This window comes from Lucilia sericata, unplaced genomic scaffold (genome assembly GCF_015586225.1).
Source record: "Lucilia sericata isolate MDLA Ls3-8-SP2 unplaced genomic scaffold, ASM1558622v1 Contig001407F_arrow, whole genome shotgun sequence".
NCBI classification, from domain to species: domain Eukaryota; kingdom Metazoa; phylum Arthropoda; class Insecta; order Diptera; family Calliphoridae; genus Lucilia; species Lucilia sericata.
Window position 1 is genome coordinate 22,540 of NW_023995342.1, and position 26,453 is coordinate 48,992.

The following is a 26,453-nucleotide window of genomic DNA, read 5'->3' on the forward strand; positions in this document are numbered from 1 at the left end:
TTCATATTACAAAGCCAAATTTCAAGAAAACTTTAATTTTTATTGTTCAGTTGCGGTCGACTACTGTTGTTGAGCATTTTTTAGGATTTTCATCGGTTTCCATAAGAATTAATTACTTTTGGCATAGTTTATTTCATTTTCTTTTACTTCCATTCTCTTAATATTTCGGCTTTTGTTTATTAAGCATTTCTTTCTTATTAGTTAAATACGAACTTATACCAAAATGTCCCTAGATCATTTTATACGATTATCAGATAATATTGTCGAGTTCGAAGTGGATCTTAACGATAACCAGTATCCAAAGACTTCGATTCATGCACTAGAAGTGCATCGTAACGAACTTAAATCAAACTGGGATCAAGTCAAGAGCGCTTACGAAAAATCCCTATTAGAAGCCGAAAAGGAAGCAGGAGAGTCGGATGAGCCACTAGAACTTGAGTCTTTCAAGGTTAAGTATAAGAGCACTTATACTACATTCTGTAACTGTTTGACAAGATTGTCTGAAATTTCAGATACGCTCCATAGGCAATCAACAACCGATGTGGTTCAACCACTAGGTTATAGCCCAGGTATATCTCGGGAACGTGGTCTCCACTTACCTCTTGTCGAAATCGAAACCTTCAGTGGCGATTATGCTTCCAGGCCCACTTTCTGTGACATGTTCACAGCTATTGTTTCTAATTCTAGGTCTAGTAACGTTGAAAATTTGTTTTTCTTAATTCAAAAGACAAAAGGTGAGGCTAAAGACATTGTCCAAAAGTGTCCACTGACTAATCAAGGATTCGATTTAGCGTGGAATGATTTGTGTTTGAGATATGATAATGGCAGGGTTTTGGTAAATGGGCAGCTAAAAATCTTGTTTAATCTTAAGTCCGTCAACTCAGAATCAGGCAGGACTCCTAGGAAGTTACAAAGAGACATCAATTCATGTATCTCTATCCTGAAACTCCATAACATAGATGTTGTTAGCTGGGATATCATTTTCGTGTTTCTTTGTACTAATAGGCTACCTGAAACTACTCTAACACTCTGGGAACAAGAGTTAGAGGATACGACCACTCTTCAAAATGGTTAGATTTGGATGGTTTCCTCACCAGAAGATATCGAACACTGGAGTTTGTTTCCGAAATTCCTGGTTCTCATAATACAAAACCCAATGATTCAAAGTCCAAGAATCAGTCGAATTCAAACTTAAACAAAAGGGTTCATAGCTTTCAAACAAATGTTTCAATCCCAAAGTGCCAATTATGTCCAAAAGAATTCCATGCCTGAAATTCCGTTAGCAGATCCTAATTTTTACTCCAGTTCGAAGATTTACATGTTAATCGGAGGAGATATTTTTCCATTAGTTGTTCGTTCTGGGACTATGCATCATGTTTGTCAGTCCTTTTAGCCCAAGAAACTATCTTCGGATGAATTCTAACTAGGCATGTTTCCTCTCACTCTAGTCCGACCTTAACAGTCAATTCACATTTCTGTGAAATTTCCTTAGACAAGGAAATTTCACGTTTTTGGGAGGAGGAGGATCTTCCGAAGATGAGATTTATGTCTGCCTCCGATGAAGCCTGTGAGGAGTTGTATCTTCGAACTACAAAAAGAAATGCTAATGGACGATATATAGTTTCTCTTCCATTCAAAAAAGATTTCTCAAAATCTTTGAACATAGGACAATCTAGGTCCAGTGCCATGGCACAGTTCTTTCGCAATAAAGCAAGACTAATTCGAAATCCTAGTCTCAAAATTCAATACTACAATGTAATCCGAGAGTACGAGGAGCTTGATCACATGTTCAAAATCGATTTATCGAATTTTCCTGACAATCATAATGTATATTACCTTCCTCATCATGCGGTTATCAAACCCGATAGTGTCATTAGGAAAGTTCGTGTAGTTTTCAATGCTTCGGCTCCTTCATCCAATGGGCAAAGTTTGAATTCTCTGCTGCACATAGGACCAGTTCTACAAAATGATCTCATAGTTCTTATTCTTCGATGGCGTTTTTTCCAATTCGTATTTAATGCCGACATTCAACAAATGTTTAGGCAGATTTTAGTAAACAAAGATCATACCCTATTGCAAAGAATCGTGTTTCGTAGTCTTCCAAATGAAGCTATTTGCGATTATGAATTAAAAACTGTTACATATGGGATTAATTGCGCGCCGTACCTTGCCATACGAACCTTACTTCAGTTGGCCAATGATGTTTAGTCCACCTATTCCATTGCTAGTAGTATTCTGAGGAATTCGATGTACGTTGATGATGTCCTCACTGGAGCTCATACAAAAAAAGATTCCATAAAAGCAAAAAATGAGTTCAAGCTCTAGAATCCGCCGGCTTTTCTTAAAGAAAGTGGACATCCAATTCTAAAGACATTATATCAGACATTCCACCGGATCATCTTCTTCATAAGAATTTTTTAGAATTCGAAGACAGTAGTTCCACAAAAACTTTATGAATCCGATGGAATGCTTGTTCGGATGAGTTGTTCTTCGTGGCAGATGCATTTCCGGAATCTTGTAACTTTACGAAGCGTGAAGTTCTATCTCAAATAGCCAGATTGTTCGATCCTGCTGGGTGGTGAGCACCCTGTGTTGTCCTTGCCAAAATGTTGATTCAGAAGATTTGGATAAAGGGTACTGGTTGGGACGAAGTAATTTCTTCTGACACGTTACATCAATGGAAAAACTTTCAATGCATCAGTAATATTCGCATTCCCCGATGGATTGATTATTGTCCTAAAGCCGAGATCCAATTCCATGGATTCTGAAAAAGAATACGCTGCGTCATTGTACGTTCGTGTAGCAGATCGTAATCTCGTTACAACCCATCTTATTGCGTCTTAAACTAAAGTTGCTCCCATTAAAACTCTTCCGATACCTCGACTAGAACTCTGCGGAGCAGTTCTATAAGCAGATATGATAGAAAAGTTAGTACCAAAACTAGTTGTCGAGAACTATTCCATTTTTTGCTGGACTGATTCAACCATCGTCTTGTCTTGGTTAGCCAAACCACCTTGTAATTGGTTAACATTTGTTGCAAACAGAGTGTCTAAAATTACTCAAGTCTTACAATACTCAAAATTGAACCATGTCAACTCTGAAACAAATCCAGCCGATAATGCTAGCCGTGGTGTTTACCCAGAGGCTTTAGTGAATAATGAACTATGGTGGTTCGGACCACAATGGCTCAAAAAGGAAAAAGCCAATGGCTCAAAAAGGAAAAAGTCTGGCCTAGTTCAGACTTGTCCAAAATTACTGAAACTCTGCAAGAAGTTAAGTCAGTTAAGGTGCATTTTTCATATTTTTCAGACTTTGAGGACTTGTTAGAACGATTTTACTCCTATAACAGAGCTATGCGGGTCTTAGCGTGCGTTTATTGGTTCTACTATAGAACACATAGTAGTTATCGTTCAAGTTTCGTTAAAGATTCGATAGTTCTTTCAAGTTCAGTGATTATTTTTATTCGAGACATACTTATCTCTGCTTGTCAAAAGGCTTGGTATCCTAATGAATATAAAGCTCTCGCAGATAACCAATATCTTTTAAAATCCAGTAGTATTTTGAATTTAAACCCTTTTTGGGTTACAGAAGGTATAATTCGATCGTGTGGACGCCTTGAATCTTCCCCTGGACTAACCTACAATGAAAGGCATCTTATTATAATCCCGAATAACTCTCAATTTTCGAAACTTCTCGTCAAATTTGTTCATGATGTAAGTTTGCATGGAGGTAATCAACTAGTACTGCGTTTGTTAAGGACTCATTACTGGATTCCAAAGGCAAAGAATTTAATAAAATCCACGATTAACAAGTGCAAAACCTGTATTATATACAAGAAGAGGTGTCAGCAGCAAATAATGGCGACCTTGCCATCCACGAGAGCTAAGATAACTCGTCCATTCACACATACCGGTCTGGATTTCGTAGGACCTTTTGATATCAAAAGCTATTTCGGTCGCGCATGTCGTATTTCTAAGGGATATGTTTGTGTATTCGTATGCTTTTCCACCAAAGCCATCCATTTGGAAGAAACCTCTGAATTATCCACACAGGCATTTCTAGCGACTTTTAGTAGAGCTTCGTTTCACGTAGAGGTTGTACATTTCATATTCATTCAGACAAGGGTAAAAACTTCGTCGGGGCTTCTAAAGTATTAGCAAAAGAGTTTATACAGACTTCCAGCAGCGCATATTGGCCAATTACGCTCTTCAAAATATTTCATGGCATTTTTTTCCACCAGGAGCACCTCACATGGGCGGACTATGGGAGGCAGGTGTAAAAACCTTCAAGACCCATTTCCGAAAGATCGATGGGTGTTATAAATACACATGTGAAGAATTTTCCACGCTTTTGTTCAAAATTGAGTCTTGTTTGAATTCTCTTCCAATTTCTTCTATCTCGACCGATCCATCTGATTTATGCTCCTTAACCCCCGGACATTTTCTCATTGGAAATCCGATTTTAGCTCCAGTCGATCCTCAAATTAATGATTCAGCCGTGTCTTTAACAAACCGTTGGCAACGTCTGAAGCTAATACATCAAAATTTTTATTGTAGATGGATACCTTACGGAGATGAACAAACGAATAAAATGGCAGAGACCTGAACTCAACCTAGAAAAAGGTGTTATGGTAGTGGTCAAAGATGAGAATCTTCCACCAAATTCTTGGCGGCTTGGTCGAATTGTAAAATCTTATCCTGGTAAGTAAGTAAGGGTTGCTGATGTTTTGACTCAACGCGGTTTGATAACTAGGCCTATTGTATAGCTTGTAATCTTAGTCGTGTGTCGAAAGGATTGATTGATAAATTGAAGCTAAGAGCATATACGTTAAACGAAGAGACCATATGTCCAATTGTTCTTAAATCGCGTTATGACACGTCATCCAAAATAGAAGGCACCTTTAGAGTTGACAATCGCATTTCTCTTCGAACACCAGCACAATCTCTTTCAGAATCCTATAGAAAGGAATTTAAGGATTTGTTCCTAGCAGATTCAAATTTCTATGTATCTGGTCCAGTTGACATTATAATAGGAGTAGATATCTATCCAAAGGTAATATGTCAAGGAGTTTTTTCCAGGACAGGTTTTCCTACAGCGCAGAGCACAGTTTTCGGATGGACAATATATGGTCCATGCACACTATAAATTTTAGAAAATGCACTTTTTAGGCAGGATACAGCAAAATACAAACTGTATCTTTACACCATAATACATATTGTGATTTTTTAGAGTATAAACCATAAATGAATTGTCCATTAATATAAGTTTATAATGAATTACGAATTAATAATGAAGTATATTTAACAAATTCTCATTTCTATCTTATTATATTCAGGAAACAACATCGTGGTCGTGGCCAAGCTGACTTTGTTAAAATTTTGTTGCATATATCCTGCAAGGTGGGCGGCAATGTTAATGCCAAAAGTCTTAATATCGACAATAATTTGCCCTTTTTTTATCATATATTGAAGTAAAATGCTGTGAAAACACGTCAAAATGGCCGTGTCAGTTGGTTTGAAAATGGCTACCATGGTGTTTCCCCCAAAGCCAAGGGCTTGGGTCTTCTTGCTTTATTGTTCAATAAAAGATCTTTATTTCAAACTTCTAATATTTAATTATTTATTCATTTCTTTTCTTTTTTCCTATCAAATTTCCTATTGGGGTTTTGCGATAATACTGAGCAAACAAAATAAAGCAATTAGGTTTTATTTTGATTCAATAATTGGCTCAGAGATTAATGATTCCATATTCCACTCAGATTTTATCCTACAAACAAACATACATACATACATACATACATACATACATACATACATACATACATACATACATACATACATACATACATACATACATACATACATACATACATACATACATACATACATACATACATACATACATACATACATACATACATACATACATACATACATACATACATACATACATACATACATACATACATACATACATACATACATACATACATATAAAAACTATATATATATTAGGCTTCGTTTCAAAAAATAAAATGTTTCCCGTTTTTGTGATATCACAACTTTTTAGAAGGTTTTTGCATCAGTAATTACTATGCTGTAATAATTTTTTCAAAATTCCAACTCCTTCCTCTGCAAATCTGAGGCGGAAACCACTGACTTTGAGCGACATTTTTTACAGAGCAGAAACTGTAGAATTTATAGTAAATCATGCTTTAATAATTGATTTTATAGGAAAAATCAATAAGAATGAGCTTAATTTCACACTTTTATAATGCTTCAAAAGTGCATTTAGTATTATCCAAAGATGCACTTTTTTCAAAAAATATTTCAAGAAATTTTTTTCTTTGTGTATAATCAAAGTATTCTTTTTGCTGAGACAAATGGTGCAAAAAACAAAAATTTTATCATTAACCCTTTAGATGTGATGAGACTTTAAATTTTCAGATTTTAAACTTTACAACGCCATATTTTGAAAACCACGAAAGTTATAAGGCCCAAAATTTGTCATTATAGAAGTTATATATGGAACATTAATTCGATGGAGTTTTATTAAATTCGGAGATGATGATGAAAAACACCATTGTTTGATGGGAAACATTATAACCATCATAACTCCTAAAGGGATTACAATAAATTAAAAATTTTAACACTATTTTTTTAAGGGCATTGAATATTATATTTACTATCATTCGTAAATCAGGTTTTGATTTTTTTTTTTTTTAATTGCATTTTTTCTTTTGCTGTCATACATACATACATACATACATACATACATACATACATACATACATACATACATACATACATACATACATACATACATACATACATACATACATACATACATACATACATACATACATACATACATACATACATACATACATACATACATACATACATACATACATACATACATACATACATACATACATACATACATACATACATACATACATACATACATACATACATACATACATACATACATACATACATACATACATACATACATACATACATACATACATACATACATACATACATACATACATACATACATACAATACATACATACATACATACATACATACATACATACATACATACATACATACATACATATAAAAACTATATATATATTAGGCTTCGTTTCAAAAAATAAAATGTTTCCCGTTTTTGTGATATCACAACTTTTTAGAAGGTTTTTGCATCAGTAATTACTATGCTGTAATAATTTTTTCAAAATTCCAACTCCTTCCTCTGCAAATCTGAGGCGGAAACCACTGATTTTGAGCGTCATTTTTTACAAAGCAGAAACTGTAGAATTTATAGTAAATCATGCTTTAATAATTGATTTTATAGGAAAAATCAATAAGAATGAGCTTAATTTCACACTTTTATAATGCTTCAAAAGTGCATTTAGTATTATCCAAAGATGCACTTTTTTCAAAAAATATTTCAAGAAATTTTTTTCTTTGTGCATAATCAAAGTATTCTTTTTGCTGAGACAAATGGTGCAAAAAACAAAAATTTTATCATTAACCCTTTAGATGTGATGAGACTTTAAATTTTCAGATTTTAAACTTTACAACGCCATATTTTGAAAACCACGAAAGTTATAAGGCCCAAAATTTGTCATTATACAAGTTATATATGGAACATTAATTCGATGGAGTTTTATTAAATTCGGAGATGATGATGAAAAACACCATTGTTTGATGGGAAACATTATAACCATCATAACTCCTAAAGGGATTACAATAAATTAAAAATTTTAACACTATTTTTTTAAGGGCATTGAATATTATATTTACTATCATTCGTAAATCAGGTTTTGATTTTTTTTTTTTTTTTAATTGCATTTTTTCTTTTGCTCTCATGCATTTATAGTGCATCTAAATTCTGTCAAATTAAGTTTATATATCTTAAATTTTCCTGTAGAATAGTATACTAAAGTCAGATTTGAAATATGTACAGCAGTTTTCAGATTAAAAAAAAATGTCGCCCAAAATCGGTATTTTGGCCGCAGATATGCAGATGAAGGAGTTGAAATTTTAACAAAATAATTACGCCAATATTAGCGCTGTTCCAAAAACTGTCATAAAAGGTATGATATCACAATTTCAAAAGTATTGCGTGAAGCCTAATATATATAACCATTCCACACGTGTTTTATTATCTCCATAATAAAATTTTTCAAACCATTTGACTCACAATCAATAATTTAATAAATCAATAATTTTTTCAAGATCACTTGCATGTGTACATTAGAGTGCTCCAAAAAAAGGAAGTTGCGAATTTTGCCCGTCCCCCCTCTAGAATGGTTCTTTGGGTTGTAAAACTATGTCATACAAAAAATTAGGCTGGTAGGATAACGTTAACAGGTGTCACAACGGCTCTGATGTTTCCAAGTGCATTTACAAGGGGAAAATATCGATTTTTTTCAGTTTTTGCTCAAATTTGGCCATTCAGTAATAAATTGTTATCTTTATTGTAAAGGAATCGTAATGTGCACAGAGTAAGCATTTCGGAAACATAAAACACAAAAATTGCTTAAAAACTTTAAAAGTTATAGCAAATTCCTCAGGCCATTAACGTGTCTCACAGCAAATAAATTCGTAATGTGACAAAAAAATTTACTTTTTTCGGGATATATTCTAAAAAAAGCATTTTGTTACTTAAAATATATCTAGAATTACTCGAATATTATTTTTGCCCTTATAAGATAACACTAACTCGTTCTCAGCTATGGTCAAAAAAGTTTGATTTTTTCAACGGCCGTTTTTTGAACTTTGGTGTTAAATTGTTCCCAAGTGCCTTAAAGGGTTAATCTACCTTTTTTCACTCTATTTTAAATATCAGACTATATACAATAAATTCCAGTCATTTTTGGTAAAGATGGCAGACAAATAAATATTATTTCGATATGAATTCTAATATATTGCAAAATTTGACTTTTGAACTCCACAGTTTATAGGTTAAGAATGTCCGATTTTAATAAAACTTCGGATATATATTTTATATTATCTGAGCTATAATATTCTGATAATACTTTATGTAAAATGTGTAACAGTTAAGAATTAATACGTATCGCAGGCAGGGTTTAATATTTAGTTTTATTTTTTTAAATGTCGACCGAACTGAAGAAAGTTCAAGTATTTATTTTTCCCTCACAAGCTAACTGAAGTCAGTCAACTGTGTCAACGCACTGCTGCAATAACTTGCAAGTGGTTTTGTTTTTCTTCAGCAGCCAAACACACAAGCAGCGGCCATGTTAAGTTTTTCAACTCAGCCGAACTGAACACAACGACTGAACAGTAAAAACAGATTTGCGTGTGCTGCTTACATATTGCTTAGTTCTTGGTTTCGTTTTCTTACTAAGGGACGTAAAAAAAACTGATAGTTTGACTGGTTAGTACAAATCAAGCCGACTGAACAATAAAACTTGATGGGTTGTTTGTTCAGTAAGACTTTGTTATTGCATGCAATTTGTTTTAGTATATTGTATGTTTTTGTGTTTAATGTTGGCAAAAGTAAATAAAGTAATTGATAATTATTGCTAATAGAAATTGTTAATTAATTTAAAATTTATAAAATTATAAATTACTATACTTATAAATTTAGATATTTTCTTTAAATAAAAATTGATTTAAATTTAAGCATTTTGATGATTTTTTAGTGAGATTTTGTTATTGTATGTTGTATGTATGTATATTAGGGTGGGTCGAAAATAGGCTTTTCGCTCGGATCAACATCTAATAGTGAAATTATGTTGTATTTTAACGTCAAATGGAAGACTGTAAAATATTATTCAATTTTTTGAGGGTAAGAGCCCGCGCATCGCCGCCAAAGTTTGTAAATGCGTTTATATGGGAAAAATGGCACTTTTTGGAGTTTTTTCACAAAATGATGCTTTAAGTATTAATTATTGCACCATTTTATAGCAAAATCGTAATGTCTACAAAATTGTCTTTCCAAAAAGATGGAAAAACTCAAAATTGGTTAAAAAAGTTTTGAGTTATTAAAATTTCCCCCGAGAATTTTGGGATTCTGAAGACATATAAAAGTAAATATAAGAAAATTTTTGTTAGTTTTGAAAAATTTTACAAAAAAATATTATGTTTATCTTTATAAGGTTCATAAATGTGCTAGTACGAATTTTTGTTCAAATTGGATAACTCTTACTCGGTTTAGTCTGTGGTCAAAAAAGGGCCATTATTTTAACAGCATCTCCAAAACTCCATTTTCAAACTTTAAAAAATTTTGTTAAATGGATTATTAAAAATTAAAGTTTTTTATGCTGGATATTATAAAGGATATATATAAGAATTAAACACAGAAAGAATGAGCTTAATACCTCTCATAGTTTTACCGTACCTGCGATGTGAATTTGAAGGATTTCGGGAAAAAGGCAATTTTTGCCAATAATTAAGTAAAAATTATATTATTACCAATTGTTGCTTAATTTTGATCAAGTAAATTGCGATTATTATTTCCGAATCCATGGAAAGTTAGTTCTAATCAAATTTTCGAAACTAAAAATCATTAACCCTCTAAACACCGGTGTCAAAATCAAATTTTTGAATTTTATGTTCTTGAAGAAATAAGAGCATGATGTTGTTAATTTGTTGATGGATATTGATGAAACTTCTTAGAAGTTATTTTTACTACATTCAAATTCAATCCATTAAATCTTAAAGAAAGTTAATTTTAGAAAATTCCTTTTTAAAAGTGTTTTTTGTAGTGTTTAAAAAATCGGTCTTGAATTGACCCCAAGTATGAAAGAGGGTTAATTTTTGAAGAAGTTTGATTCCTAGATTTCTGGATATATTTTCGTGTAGTTTGTCAAAATCAATTCATAATTAAATACACAATATTTTGCTATTTATATTAAATATACAAAAACTTGATTTTGACCCCGGTTTTTAGAGGGTTAATGATTTTTAATTTCGGAAATTTATCAGAAATAATTTTTCATGGACTCGGAAATAATAATCGCAATTTAATTGATCAAAATTAAGCAACAATTGGTAATAATATAATTTTTACTTAATTATTGGCAAAAATTGCCTTTTTCCCGAAATCCTTCAAATTCACATCGCAGGTACGGTAAAACTATGAGAGGTATTAAGCTCATTCTTTCTGTGTTTAATTCTTATATATTCTTTATAATATCCAGCATAGAAAACTTTCATTTTTAATAATCCATTTAACAAATTTTTTTTAAAGTTTGAAAATGGAGTTTTGGAGATGCTGTTAAAATAATGGCCCTTTTTTGACCACAGACTAAACCGAGTAAGTGTTATCCAATTTGAACAAAAATTCGTACTAGCACATTTATGAACCTTATAAAGATAAACATAATATTTTTTTGTAAAATTTTTCAAAACTAACAAAAATTTTCTTATATTTACTTTTATATGTCTTCAGAAACACAAAATTCTCGGGGGAAAATAACTCAAAATTTGTTTAACGAATTTTGAGTTTTTCCATCTTTTTGGAAAGACAATTTTGTAGACATTACGATTTTGCTATAAAATGGTGCAATAATTAATACTTAAAGCCTCATTTTGTGAAAAAACTCCAAAAAGTGCCATTTTTCCCATATAAACGCATTTGCAAACTTTGGCGGCGATGCGCGGGCTCTTACCCTCAAAATAATTGAATAATATTTTACAGTCTTCCATTTGACGTTAAAATACAACACAATTTCACTATTAGATGTTGATCCGAGCGAAAAGCCTATTTTCGACCCACCCTAATATACATACATACAATAACAAAATCTCACTAAAAAATCATCAAAATGCTTAAATTTAAATCAATTTTTATTTAAAGAAAATATCTAAATTTATAAGTATAGTAATTTATAATTTTATAAATTTTAAATTAATTAACAATTTCTATTAGCAATAATTATCAATTACTTTATTTACTTTTGCCAACATTAAACACAAAAACATACAATATACTAAAACAAATTGCATACAATAACAAAGTCTTACTGAACAAACAACCCATCAAGTTTTATTGTTCAGTCGGCTTGATTTGTACTAACCAGTCAAACTATCAGTTTTTTTTTACGTCCCTTAGTAAGAAAACGAAACCAAAAACTAAGCAATACGTAAGCAGCACACGCAAAACTGTTTACTGTTCAGTCGTTGTGTTCAGTTCGGCTGAGTTGAAAAACTTAACATGGCCGCTGCTTGTGTGTGTGGCTGCTGAAGAAAAACAAAACCACTTGCAAGTTATTGCAGCAATGTGTTGACACAGTTGACTGACTTCAGTTAGCTTGTAAGGGGAAATTTTAACGAGTTACTATTTTTTAAGCATGGTACTAAATTTAGTCAAATATTTAGTAATTTGCGACTGCAATTAGCAGTTTTTTGAAACCCTGATCGCAGGTACATTACGATTCCTTTACAATAACCTGTTAACGTTATCCTATCAGCCTAATTGTTTGTATAACATAGTTTTACAATCCATAGAATAATTCTAGAGGGGGGACGGCCTGTCAGATAAACATTTTTTTCCTTCATACAAGCTTGAATCATTCGAATGTACATACATAACTACATATAAAAACATACACAGAAAAAAATATGCACAATTTTTTTCTTAACAATCGTTTGCTTAAATTTAATTTCGATTTTTATAAATATTTTTATTTGGGTTTATAACGAATTTGTTTGATGTTCACACAGAAGGAAAATATTTTCTAACAAACACTTTATTGAAATAAATTTAACTTTCAGTAAATATTTTTACTGATTCAATAAATGTTTTTGTTTGAGTTTTATTTTTATGTCAGCATATGGAATACAACAATAAAACCAGTTTTGGAATGTACTAAAATGAATTGATATAATTCTTATTTGGTTTATAACATTTAATGTATAAGTGTTTCAGTTTTCACAGTACAAAATAATAGTTTCTAGAATTAGAAACGTTTTCTTAAAAATGTTGTAAGTATATATGTAATTTTTTTACTACTTTTAGTTTTAAATATTTTTTGTAAAATTTTTGTTAAAATTTAGTATATATTTTTTAACAAAATTTTTATAGATTCAATAAAAAATTTTCTTATTATTATTGCCAAAATACAATAAATAATTTAACTGTTTCAGATAACATATTTGCTTGAATTTCAGTACAAATACTAATAACTTGTGTTATTGTTTCAGTAAAATAATTGTTTGGAAATGTTGCGATTATTTATTAATGTTTTTCGTAAATAGTATATTATTTTAATAAGAAAAATCCTGAAATTTTTTCAATAAAGAATTTACGAATTTGAGTACTTGATTTTACGAATTTCGTGATAGGTCCTATTTTAGTAAAAAAAATACTTGGCTTTATGAATTTTTTGTTTGATTTTGAATTCCATTTTTTTCTGTGTACCCATTTCAATAAAAAGGTAAACAATATATTTCTTATACTTTCCCACTATGATGTTACCCAAAAGTGTTGTCCATTCGTGAGCTGGACAGTTTTAAAGAAAATATCGTATGGGAACACGATCCTTCATGTTAAATTCAATATTTTGCAAAGCTTCAAAAAATCTTTGTTTATAATTGTTCCCAAAATATTTCTAGTCTATCGATGGCCGTTCGTGAGCTGAACCGGTTATATAAAAGTCCCTTTTTAGTTATTTTTTTTAATTATACAGCATTTCTTAAACAATATATACAGTATGTGGTATCATTTGAAAGGTTTTTTGAAGCCACTCTAGTGGTGCGCAAAATTTGCAAAATTGTGCATACATTTTATTTTTATTAGTAAAAACCCTAACAATCTATATGTATAAAAGAGTAGCGTTACTGACTGACTGATTCATCATCGCACAGCCCATACGGCTGAACCTAGAATCATGAAATTTTGACAGTAGATGTGTTTTTGGTTATGTAGATCCACTAAGGAGGGATTTTTGAAAATTTGTACATTTACGGGTAAAAAGGGAAAAAATGGGTAAAACAGGTTTTCTTAATTATCTTACACAATATTAAGAGTAGCACCTGTATCTACTCTTAAAATGAGCAGATGGGTGTCTGGTACTTTTTTCAAATTCCTAATTTTAAGGGGTAAAAATGTATAACAATTGTGATTTTGGTACCTTTTTTGGCCCTTTATAACTTTTGAACTAATTAACATAATAAAATTTTTATAAATATTTTGGATACATCTCCCAAATTGAATTATTCCTATTAAATTACGGACTAACTCTGTAATATTTATTGTAATAAAATTTTTGCTATTTCACTGGGGAAAAAAGTACCAAAAAGGGAAAAATCGGGAAATTTAATTTTATTCAAACTCATTGAGCCAGTTTTAATAAAATTTTAAAGAGTAGTTTATTTACTCACACAAAATAAGCTGTTGGTATATTATTTTGGAATTCCACTACTAAGATCTATATATGATCAAATTCGAGTAAATTGTTTGGTACTTTTTGAAAGCATTATTTTTCTGGAACAAATGAATGCAGATTTGAATCGTTTGAGTTTTATCTGTGATATATAGTTTTACATAAGTACGGAACATTTTGTAAACTTAATTCTCAAAAAAGTATATTGCTAAGCGAAAAGGGGAAAAATTGTACTATTTTTATTAGTACTTTCCACTAAGGTAGAATTTCTTCCACTTTTGGTACTTTTTCATTCTTCAAATGATACTCTGTATGTTCTATAATATGAATTCAAAACACATAATTATTAAACATACACGGTCCTCAGATTCTTTAAGAGAGAACTTTTTAGTACTTTTTATCTCATAAATGGTACTTTTTTAATTTTCTAAAATATTCAACCTAGGAACATTATTTTAACATACATGGTCTTGACTAAATAATATTCTGTAAGTGGGAACTATTTGGTACTTTTATATTCTTCAAATGGTACCTTTTAGATTCTTTATAATGGTTAACCGGAACACACGGTCCTTATCAAATGAGATTTTATTGAGAGAAATTTTTGTACTTTTTCGTTTTTCCGATGGTACTTTTTGATATTTTTACGATATTGAACATACATATCCTAATATATAAATCTCTTTGTAAGTCTGTTCGTTTGTTTGTTTGTTTGTTCGTCAATCACGCCTAAGCGGCTGGACCGATTTTCTTCAAATTTGGAACATGGTTATCTCTATACTTGGAGAGTGTTATATGCTATATATTTTTTTCAGAACTTAGACTAGGAGGAGGTAAAATGGGTGAAAAACGGGCAAAATGAGTACTATTGATAGTAAATACTGATTTTGTCTATCCTTAAGTAAAATCATTTTCGATTAAACTACTTAATTTGTTAGAAATATAAATTAATAAAGTGCCTTTGCGAAAATTAGACCGAAGGGGACAAAAAATAGGCCAAATGGCGAAAATCTGACAAAATTAGTACTTTTGTGCTTTAAGAACGATTTTTTCTATTCTAAAGCCAAAATATTATAAACTATGATTTTGATAGTCTCAGACATATGTTCATATATTTAGAACTCCCACCCTTAGGGGAAAAAGCCGGTAAAAAAGGAAAATCTGTATTTGCTGCGTAAAGAGACTCAATAAATTCATATTTTCAGACAATTCAAACTACTGCAGTGAATAATAAAACAAATAAATAAACAAGTAAAAATTTATAGTTGATCATGGCTAACGATATGATGCCCTACACCAGTGATTACGTTACAAATGTTGATTATTAAAAAAATAATAATAAAACATTTAAATTAATTTTTACTTTATTTCAGAAATATTTTAACAATTTTTGACAATATTTAATATTTAATAAATATGGTAAAATTTACGAAATATTAATTTATGCAAACATTTTTGTTAATTTTAAAATTATTTTTCTAATATTAGTTAAAAATTATTCTCCACACGAATTTTTAATTTTTTTTTTATGAAAACAGTGCGTCAATTTTTTATATTATACTTTTTCTTAAATTTTATAAAAATTTTGTATTTTTATCTAATGATAATACTATATATAATATCATTATGTTTAATTTCGCTAAAATTTATGAAAAAATATTACGAAAGGTTTTCGTACTTTCGTAAAAATAGAAATGGGTTTTATTAAGTAATATTTCGTATTATACACGAAATTTTTGTAAATATTACAAAAATATAAGTTACGAAATTAAAAGCATGGATTATTTTCAGTGTGCTCAAGCAAAAACATTTCTGATTAAGCTTTCTGAAATATGTATTATGTAGCAAAGTTCCGTTTCGAAATAGGAGAAAAGGCGAAAAAACAGGAAAAATTTGTACTTCTATGTTTTAGTCTGATTTTTTTCGTTCTTAAGTAAAAATATTTTAGACGATGAGTTTTTTGTTTCAGAGATATGTGTATTCGAAAGTCCACTCCTAGAGGGAAAAACATAAAAAAGAAATTCAAACTAAATGTGCAAAAACGGCTTATTATGCCTTCCTTTGCTACATTTTTTGTAGTTTTATGAAATTTGAGAAATATATATTTTTTATTAATATTTTTCCGTAATCGGTCAAAATATGTGTTTTTGAAAAATGTTTTTGCAAATCATCATTAAAGAGGGAAAGGATCCCCTCTGACGTGATTTTCTCAATAAATCTTCTACAACATCGATTTCTGAAATAATACAAAATATATTAAACAAAATACATAAATCTGAATAATTCAATGGAGAAAGAGGGTATGGGTAGTATTTTTGGTACTGTGTTGGTATCTTTTATAAATATTGTTCAAATTCAATAAAATTTCTTTTATAGCTTTATAAGATCACAAAAGAATTGCTAGGAGTTCCATTATAAAGAGACCTTCAGCATTTTTTGAAACTTGAATAAGTTAGGGAAAAATTAGCACTTTATGCTTTAAGTCAAGAATTATTCTTTCTCCTAAGTTAAATATGTATATTATAGTTTTACCTAACTAGATATTATTAGAATTATAATTTTGGAATCTTTTAGCTTTGTAAATTGGAAAAAAATTGTGAAGTAATCTCTTAGTGAGGAATAAAATGAGTAAACTTTTTTCATTTCGTAAACGCTATGTTATGTTATTTAAGTCAACGAAATTTGTATATTTCTAAATGTTGAAAAATTTCAGAAATTGTTCTATGGACATAAAGCACATTTTTTAGTTTACTCTAACGGGAGAATACTTAAGTATAATGTTATGAAACCACTTAAAACCCCGGGCAACGCCGGGTACAAAAATCTAGTTGAAAATAAAATTTATAATGTAAGGGCCTTAGTGAATGAGAATCTACTGAAAGGAATTTTTGGTACTTTTCATTCATTCATCAAACTACATATATTTTTTGAATTGTATATAATATTGAACACAGAAACATAAAATTTTTGATTGAATATTAATCTATTAGAGGTATTTTTCAATAGTACTTTCGCATTCAGCTTCTTACTGAATGCGAATTTAATCACGTGATATTGAACGTATAAAACTGAAACATTAAAAAAATGTTTAATCAATTTTAATTTTTTTATAAAAGTAAACAAAATTTTGTATGTATTTAATTTAAGTTAGGGTAGCGAAGCATCCAGGGTATGCTAGTTTTAAATATTTTGGAATATGACAATTATAAGCAGACGGTTATTTATGATTAATACATCATTGGACGCGGCTTTAAAATACCTTTTAAACGATACCCCGTATTGGATATTTTGTTTCAAAACAAACAAAAATTTAAAAATATTTTAGGATGCAAATAATCGAAATTTTTAATGGAACCGCGTGATGAAATAAGAGATATATAACTTACCAGATCCCTTTTTTTATATTTTAATTCGGTTAGAAGTATTTGATAAGGGGGTACAATACTGTTTTACAAAAAAAAAAAAATTAATAAATAAATAATTTATTATTTATTTAAATTAATTTATTTATTGTTTTGAATCAATAAAAACATTACCTTTCATGAACATTTTTTAAATAACTTGGAATTAAACCGTCTATAAAGATCTGAAATTACTAAGTCATGGATTATTTTTAAAATTATTTACAGTCACTAACGATAGAAAAACCTTAACGACCCTAAACGGGATATTGCTTTTGACACTAATACTGCAATACTATTTTTTGTTTGCTCTCTTCTAATTAAGGAGTTATACACTTTCAAAAACTTAAGAATATTAATATCATACAACGGTTATAGAAAGAACTGGTGTTAATAACTAAAAAAGTACCTATAATTAGAATAATTAAATCCAAAGCTATATGAAAATTAATAAAATTGTATTGAACAAGGCTGGGCCGAATCTTGTATACCCACCATCAAAACATTGCCGAAAAGGAATGCTTCCTTATAAATAAACTTTGATATTTAAGAATCGATGCTTTTGTTATTATCAAAACAATTTTCTCATTTATTACATCTATGTATAATTTTACCATCATACATATTACGTATATCGATAGGATCAATTATGGACTGATCCTCCTAAAATTTGGTAGAAAAATTTGTAACGAATTTTGTCGCTGTACTTGTATTTTTAACGTAGTAAAAAGCGTTAAAGTCATTTTCTGAGAGGGACCTTATTTGGGAGGAGGTTTGGTCAATTATGGACCGATCCCCGTCAAATTTTCTAGTACGATTTTAGTTTAGGCTAGTAATGAGCGTTAAAGCCATTTGTGAAGGGGACCTTATATGGGGAGTAGGGTCAATTATGAACCGATCCTTATACAATTTTACAAAGCGATTTAGGATCGTTTAAATACTTTAAGTAAAATTTTAATGTATTTTTTTTTGTTACGATAATGAAATACAAATAAAATTTTAGCTCAAAGTGATCATACGTAATCTAGAAACTGGATTTTGCTGATCTTCGGCTTGAATTTAACTCGCGAGTTGAAAAAACAAAAACATGTAAATATCGCTTGTACTCGAGTGTAAGAAAATAAAACTCGCGATTTTGAATTTTAAAACGAACGATACAAATAAAATAGCGATCGCGAGCGATATTTTTACCTACCCTGTTTGCAAGTTACACTAAATGTCTGACTATCCAAAATATTTACTACACAAATAACATATTTTCGACCACAATTTTTTCACACTAAAAACATTTTAATTAAACACATATTTGCATATTTTTGAAGCTAATACATACCTTGTATTATTCAGTAAAAAAGAGAAAAATAAAAATCTTTTATTGTTTGCTACTACGATCAGTTCAAATATGATGCTAAGAAAAGACTGCATTTTATAACAAGTAAGAAATTATAGTTGGGCGAGGCCTACCATATAATACCCTACACCTGTCACAAAGATAAAATGTGATTTAGTTTTCATAATAAAGCATTTATGTTGAATTGTTCCTTGTCTCAGATATACTTAAGCCATTTATTGTTGAATAAAATTGTGGACGTTTAGTCAAATTTTGAAGAGGGCGTTGTATAGGGGCTATGGTCAAACGAGACCCTATAATTATAACATTCATGGGAGTCATAATGGCAAGAACTTGCACTTAGGGGATGACCCCTACTTATGCGAAGCATTGTGTTGGAACTAGGAAAATAGGTTGTGGGAAGGAGGATAGAGGGAGTAGTGTTTGTGGACATTTGATTTAAATCTTCTTATATCGAAAGTGGCAGGGAATACCTCCACAGGAAGTTTATTCCACATACGAACAGTGCGGCTGAAGAATGAATTTTCCCTGTAATGTGTTGTGCGGTCCACTGGCCAATCTACCACAAATGGGTGTGTTCTTGAAGAAAGACGTGTGTTACGCAAGAATATACGGGTATCGGGAACAAGTTCCCTAATTTCAAAGGAACACATTCCATTGTAGTATCGATAGAACAGTAAAATACACCCCACGTTGCGACGGTGCTCCAGTGAATCAATAGAGTTGGATACCTTACTGTCACCGATAAGTACCTTCGCCCTCTCCTGTACGCGGTCGAGTAGCTCCAAAATAGACTTCGAAGCTCCGGCTCATACATTCCATTTTCGGTCGGATATAAGTGGTGTAAATAGTAAGAAAATCAGATGGAGTGAAGTATGTCTTACACCGAGACACTTGAATGCTTCTTTCGACACTTGAAAAATGTGTTTAGTCCAGCGGACATTTCACTGAATTTTCATGCCAAGAACATCAAGAGTTTCTGATTCCTTATTATTTACACCACCCATATATATAGATGGAACAACAATATCTACCAAGCGTTTATGTGTTAAAAAACAACATTGAGTCTTACGGGCGTTAAAATCCACTCTGTTAACACGACCCCATTCGGAGATTTTTATCATGTCGTGATTAAGCGATTCATTCATATTGCACCTCATTGCCCCAATCTCTAGAGGGCTTGGCCTATGATTGAATGAATAAGAATGGCAGATACCGCTATCATCCGAATTTTTGTCAAAATACGATTATATTAAACATAATTATGAACTTGAAAGCTCTATTCGTCGGGTTCTAGGTGAAATAGTTGACCGATCTTAACCATTTTCAATAGGCTTCGTCTCCGGTACCATAGAAGATTTAAAATTATCATCAAAATTGCGACCTGCAGTTTGATTACAAAGTTTACAAGCCCTATTCAGGGGTACAGTTCTATGGGGGTTAGGTGAAATAATGAACCGATCCTAACTATTTTCAAAAAGCTTCATCCCAGAGACAATAGAAGATCATGTACCAAATTTCATTGAATTATCTTCAAAATTGCGACCTGTAGTTTGATTACAAGGTTTACATGGACGGACGGACGGACATAGCTAAATCGACTCAGAAAATGATTCTAAGCCGAATGGTACTCGGGGGAGTTTTCCCGTTTTTCCTACCGAGCGCGTCTCCGGGTGGCGGATAGGGGGTGGTGATGGACCATCTGTCCTCTCCCAGCTTTAATTTCACTTAAGCTGAGGGAGGGCAGATAGTCCACCACATGGGAATATTATATTTCCCGCGGACCAAAAACTGGAAAAAACAAATATGGAAAATAAAAATAAAAAGACAAAAGTTACGGTGCAGGGCCTAAATAACTCAGTACCGGAGGCAAGTGTTGATCTACTCGCGAGTCACGTGTCGTCGTCATCCTGCAATCGTGAGCAAAATACTACTACGGAGGTAGGTACCTTGGCCTCTGTGGCGGACAATGCGTCAAGTGTACAGCATGTCACTGGCAAAAATATAGGGGTGAAAGAGAAGGATGTACTCGGAGAGAGCTCTAAGCTACCTCAGCCTTTAAATATAGGTGAGGGCTCCGACTCTGAATCCTCAGATGATAATAATAACACCATTATAGCAAATCCCAAAAAGGATGAAGTAGAGCAAATGGTGAAAGAGGTGAGTGATAGCATAGCTAAACTACCTATTACTAAGAAAAGACTTTCTGGAGCACAGAGGAGGAAGTTGAAAAAGATGCTTCAGGCAATTATAGTTAGTCAATCCCACGACACTCCAAAGGAAAAATCGGACTCTCTCACGATATCTGAGGCAAAAAGGATCAGGTCTCCCGAGGAGTTGACAACTGAGAATAAACCTAAGAAGAAAAAGAGCTTCCCGTCTTCTAATACACAGTCGAAGCCAAGCCATACTTCACTCAAAGGAACCTCAAGTGAGAATCCTGCGAGTAAGGGTGACAACGCCAAGCCAGATATTCCGAAGACGAACACGTCGGCGAAATCATCAATCTCAAAAGAAGCCCCGAAAAACGAGGAAGGAGAAGCTAGACGAAGGAAAAGGAAAAGAGCCGCCATCTTACGCCAAAGTTACCAGAAGAAGATACCGGGACGATCTCTGCTATTACGATGCCGGTAATCCGACAGGCAAAATTCCAATAGACCAACAGAGTAAAATAGAAGACCTGGTCAACAATAAGATAGTGGACCATGCAATCGCTTCAAAGAGCAAACAACCAATAGAGAGCGAGAGCTGCGAGTTCAGCATGGGCGTGATGTTGATGAGGTTGGCATCTCACCAATGTGTTAGCACCCTAAAGAACTTGGTGGAAAGTATCCCTCCTCCCTGGGACGGCGCTAGGCTGGGACTGGCAAAGAAGAGCAGGCTTCCGGTGCTCCTAAAGTCCACTGTCTACATAAAAGAATGGGGCAGTAAACTGGCTAATGAATGTATACTGGAAATTCTTGGAGGTCAAAATGCTGAGCTGGCCGTGGAAAAATGGGATGTCTTTTACAGGAAAGAAGAATCTGAGGGAACTTTATTTGTAATAGGTATCGACCAGAAATCCATGGCTAGTCTTGCCAAGAATAAAGGTAGGGCTTACTTCGCCTCTAAAGCTGTCATATACAAAATTGGGAAGGTGCCGTTTGGAAGGGCTGATAACGTTAAGGAGTCAAATCCTAAAATCGAGGAATTTACAATTAACTCGCCAGAAGAACGTGTAGTAGCCCTTTCCAAAATTGGGAACGCGCCGATTGAAAGGGCTGTCAAAACCGGTCCCGACAAGGACACTAAAACACCTAAGACAGTACCCAAAGCATCATTAGCAAGTACTGGCAATGTTGAGGAGTCAAATCCTAAAAGCGAGGAGCAAATCACTCATCCGCCAGAAGACAGAACAGCAGTGCTCTCCAGAATTGGGAATGTGTCGATTAAAAATACTGCTATTCCTATGCCTGATAAGGACACCGCAGTGCCATCAACAGTACCCACTGCATTAATAGCCACTTCAGGCTACCCAGAGGAGTCAAATCCAAAGAGAGAGGAGATGATCGCCAACTCGCTGGAACAAAGTTTAATGGATGACAGTGATTGAGGTTATCCAAATAAACCTCCATTGGAGCGAGACAGCTACCAACGCTCTGATGGCTAAAATTAACACAGGTAAAATACATATAGCTTTAATCCAGGAACCTTGGACGATTCGCAACAAGGTTTCTGGATTAAATCACGTAAATTTCCAACTTTTCTACGCTGATACAGAGTCTCGCCCGAGAACATGTATCTTATGTCACAAGAATTTATGTTTTCTCCTCTCAACAGGATTATCAACATCGGATGCAACGGTGCTGAAGCAAGGTCGTGGCAACATATTCCTTTCGGAATAAGTCTAAAACTAATTGGACAATGTTCGGGACCTTACTAAAAAACCGTTTAGGTCAGAACACTTTTCAATGTCAACATAAAGAGGATATAGATGCCAAAATGGAAACGTTCACAAGCGCCCTGGTTGAATCGTTCGAGGCCAACTGCTCTCTGCGAGAGCGGAGATCTGCCCAGGAGAAACCCTGGGTAACTGGGGAGATCCGGAACCTTGGGAAGACTCTTCGCAAACTATTTAACCGGGCGCGGCGTAAAAAGACCGCAGTATACTGGGATGAGTACCGTAAAAAACTTGGTGAATATAAGAAAATCGTTCGAAAAGCCAAACGAGACTCCTGGAAACTTTTCTGTGAACAGGTAGATAACGTAAATGACGTATCGAAGATAAAAAAATTCCTATCCAAAACTCATGTCCAACCGGAATCTATGATCGATGATACGGGTAGGAGGCTGGAGGATATGGAGGAGACAATGAAACTCCTAATGGACTCTCATTTCCCACCCGGTATATCGAATAACATAGATGAACCGATATTGATGGAGGGGGATGGTAACACGGAAATAGTTATTACATCTGACATGGTTAAAGGGGTAATCAGGAGCTTTGCTCCCTATAAAGCTGCAGGGCCGGATGGCATTTTCCCGGTACTTTTGCAGATGGAGGCGGGGCTGGTTTCCGTAGATCTGTCACAGATATTCACTGCATGCTTGAAATTGACATATACGCCAGTTAAATGGCAGGATGCAAGGGTAATATTTATACCCAAACCAGGGAAACCTAGCTATGCGACACCTAAGTCCTATCGAACGATAAGTCGATAGCATGGTTAAAAGCAGTATACCATACGAAGACCTTAAATATAAGCAGCATGCTTATGTAAATGGACGATCGGTGGAAACCGCTTTAAACGAAGTCGTCCACTACATAGGTGAATCTTTCGATAGCAAACTGTATACACTGGCGGTATGCATTGACATCGAAGGCGCTTCCAATAACGTGCACACTGATACCCTTATCCAATCCCTAGACCAGTTTTATGTTGACCGGGTGCTCCGTAACTGGATCAATTATATGCTAAGGAACAGATGGATAAGCTGCGAGATGTAGGATAAAACTATCAGGAAAAAGGTATTTCGCGGTATACCACAGCGTGGCATTTTGTCACCTTTACTCTGGGTTACCACGATTAATAGCCTACTAAGGACCCTAACCAAGAAAGGACTTAGACCTGTCTGCTATGCAGACGATGTCGTAATACTTTTAAAGGGAAAGGATCCAAATTACTTGTGTAGAAGAGCTGAGGAGGCTCTGAATACGGTCTTGAGCTGGGCTCAACCGAGAGGCCTTAATGTTAACCCGGCGAAGACGGAAATCTGTCTTTTCACAAGAAAGACAAAAATTTCTACATATACTGAACCTTGCTTCCTGGGCAAGAAGATACCGGTGGCAGACAAAGTTAAGTACTTAGGTGTAATACTTGACCGGAAATTAAAATGGAGACACCACATAGAGGATAGGATCAACAAGGCACATCGGTGCTGGGCGATATGTAGGAGAACCATAGGCATTAAATGGGGTCTCAGTCCTACTATGACAAATTGGCTTTATAAAAGTGTTTAGACCAATTCTAGCTTATGCTACAATAATCTGGTGGACTGCTTTGGACAAAAAGTGTAGTATCAAACTACTACAAGGAGTTCAGCGTACATGCTGCTTGGGTATAAGTGGTGCCATGTGTACTACTTCAACCAAGGCTCTGGAAACTTTGCTAGATATTCCACCCATTGAAACATATTTAAGATATGAGGCGACGCTTACAGCCGAACGGCTCTTTACTTTAGGCGAACTGGCCAAAAACGTAGCACAAGCTTCCAGGCAGAAGTACGAGCAATAACGGAATGTGTAAATTCGATTAGAATAAATATGGCGCCCACAGGGCTTAATATATTTACCGACAGCCAGAAGGCAATTAGAGCGATATCAGGTGATAGAATTAAAGCTAAGACCGTATTGGATTGTAAGAAAGCTTTAACTGAATACTCTCCCAGAGGTAAGGTTTACATCATATGGGTACCAGGCCACTCGGGAGTAGTCGGCAACGAAAGGGCGAATGTAATAGCTTTAAAGGGAAGGGAGCTCGATGTAGTTAACCTGACAAACGCAAAACCATTCGACGCAACAAAAGCTGAATTAAAAATATGGATGAGAGAATCCCATAAGGCCTCTTGGAATAATGAAACGGTGGGTAGAACCACAAAGATTCTATGGGGTGACCCTGATGAGACCAAGACGAGAAATCTCCTCAAAATGAGCAAGTCTGAGGTTAGTATGATGGTACGTATTCTGAGTGGATACACAGGATTATGTGCACATCTATACAAAATTGGACGTGCGGATTCAGACGAATGTAGAGCATGTGTAGAGGATAGTGAATCTCTGGAGCACTTTCTTTGCCACTGTCAGGCATTCGTCGAAGTTAGATCCAAGTATCTTGGAAGTGATGTTGTTCCGGAAATAACATTCTTAACCAACACTGATTGGAAGATTCTTAGGAATTACGTCCAGGAAACTGAGTTTCTGAACATGGAAAAATAATACATTCAGTGAACAATTTTTTTTCATGTATTGGAGCGCACAATAGGCCCGATAGTGGCGTAGGTGTATTTCTTCGGATTTGATGTAGTATACATCCTCCTATCAACCTAACCTAAGCCGATTGGTTACTTTGAGGTGGGTATAGGACCAATATTATTGTGCGTTACAAACATCAGCACAAACCCAATATACCCTCCCCACTAAAGTGGTGTAGGGTTTAAAAACTGCTATAATGTAATTGCTCATATTTGAATTTACATAGCAAAGCAAATATAGTGGGACCTCGATTTTCCGTGATGGTCGGGACTGGAAGCATTCTGTATAATCCATTTTCCCAGTTAATTGAGTGCCAATTTTGGCGAGTTTTTTGATTGATATTTGTATTAATTAATAAATAAATATGTACATATTTACATAAAAACTAAATAATTCAAAGATTTTATATTCATACATGTTTCAAAAATAAAAATATAATTTTGTCAGAAAACAGTAAACAGAAGATAAGGATTTCATGTTTTTCTAATTTCTAAAAATAATCAGGTAATGTTGTTTGTTTCTTATTTTTCAATTTTGTATTTTCGTTTCAAGGGAATTTCCCCTTTTCGATTTATACTAATTGTGCATAGTTGTTCAAAAATAATAGAATTTTACTTATAATCACGGATAATAGAGGTAATCATGGTTAAACGATGCAGAAAAATTGAAGTCAATCAAAAATAAAATTAAGTCAATGCAAAAACATTTATTTTTCCATCCCGGATAATTGATTTTTCCGGATAATCGAATCACGGACAATCAAGGTCCTACTGTAATAAACAAATAAAAAAGGAATCTGATATATAGTTATGAACTGAAT

General features: G+C 33.2%; 1 protein-coding gene across 1 annotated transcript in view; it reads left to right on the forward strand.

Moving 5' to 3' along the window:
- Positions 1 to 223: 223 nt before the first annotated feature.
- LOC119611279 (protein dead ringer-like) overlaps positions 224 to 26,453 on the forward strand; it is a gene marked incomplete at its 3' end in the record, with an annotated part of 94,227 nt that continues 67,997 nt past the window's right edge. Inside the window, exon 1 of the mRNA XM_037966808.1 lies at positions 224 to 835. Coding sequence (XP_037822736.1) covers positions 224 to 835 — 612 coding nt within the window. The remainder of the gene's footprint in view (positions 836 to 26,453) is intronic.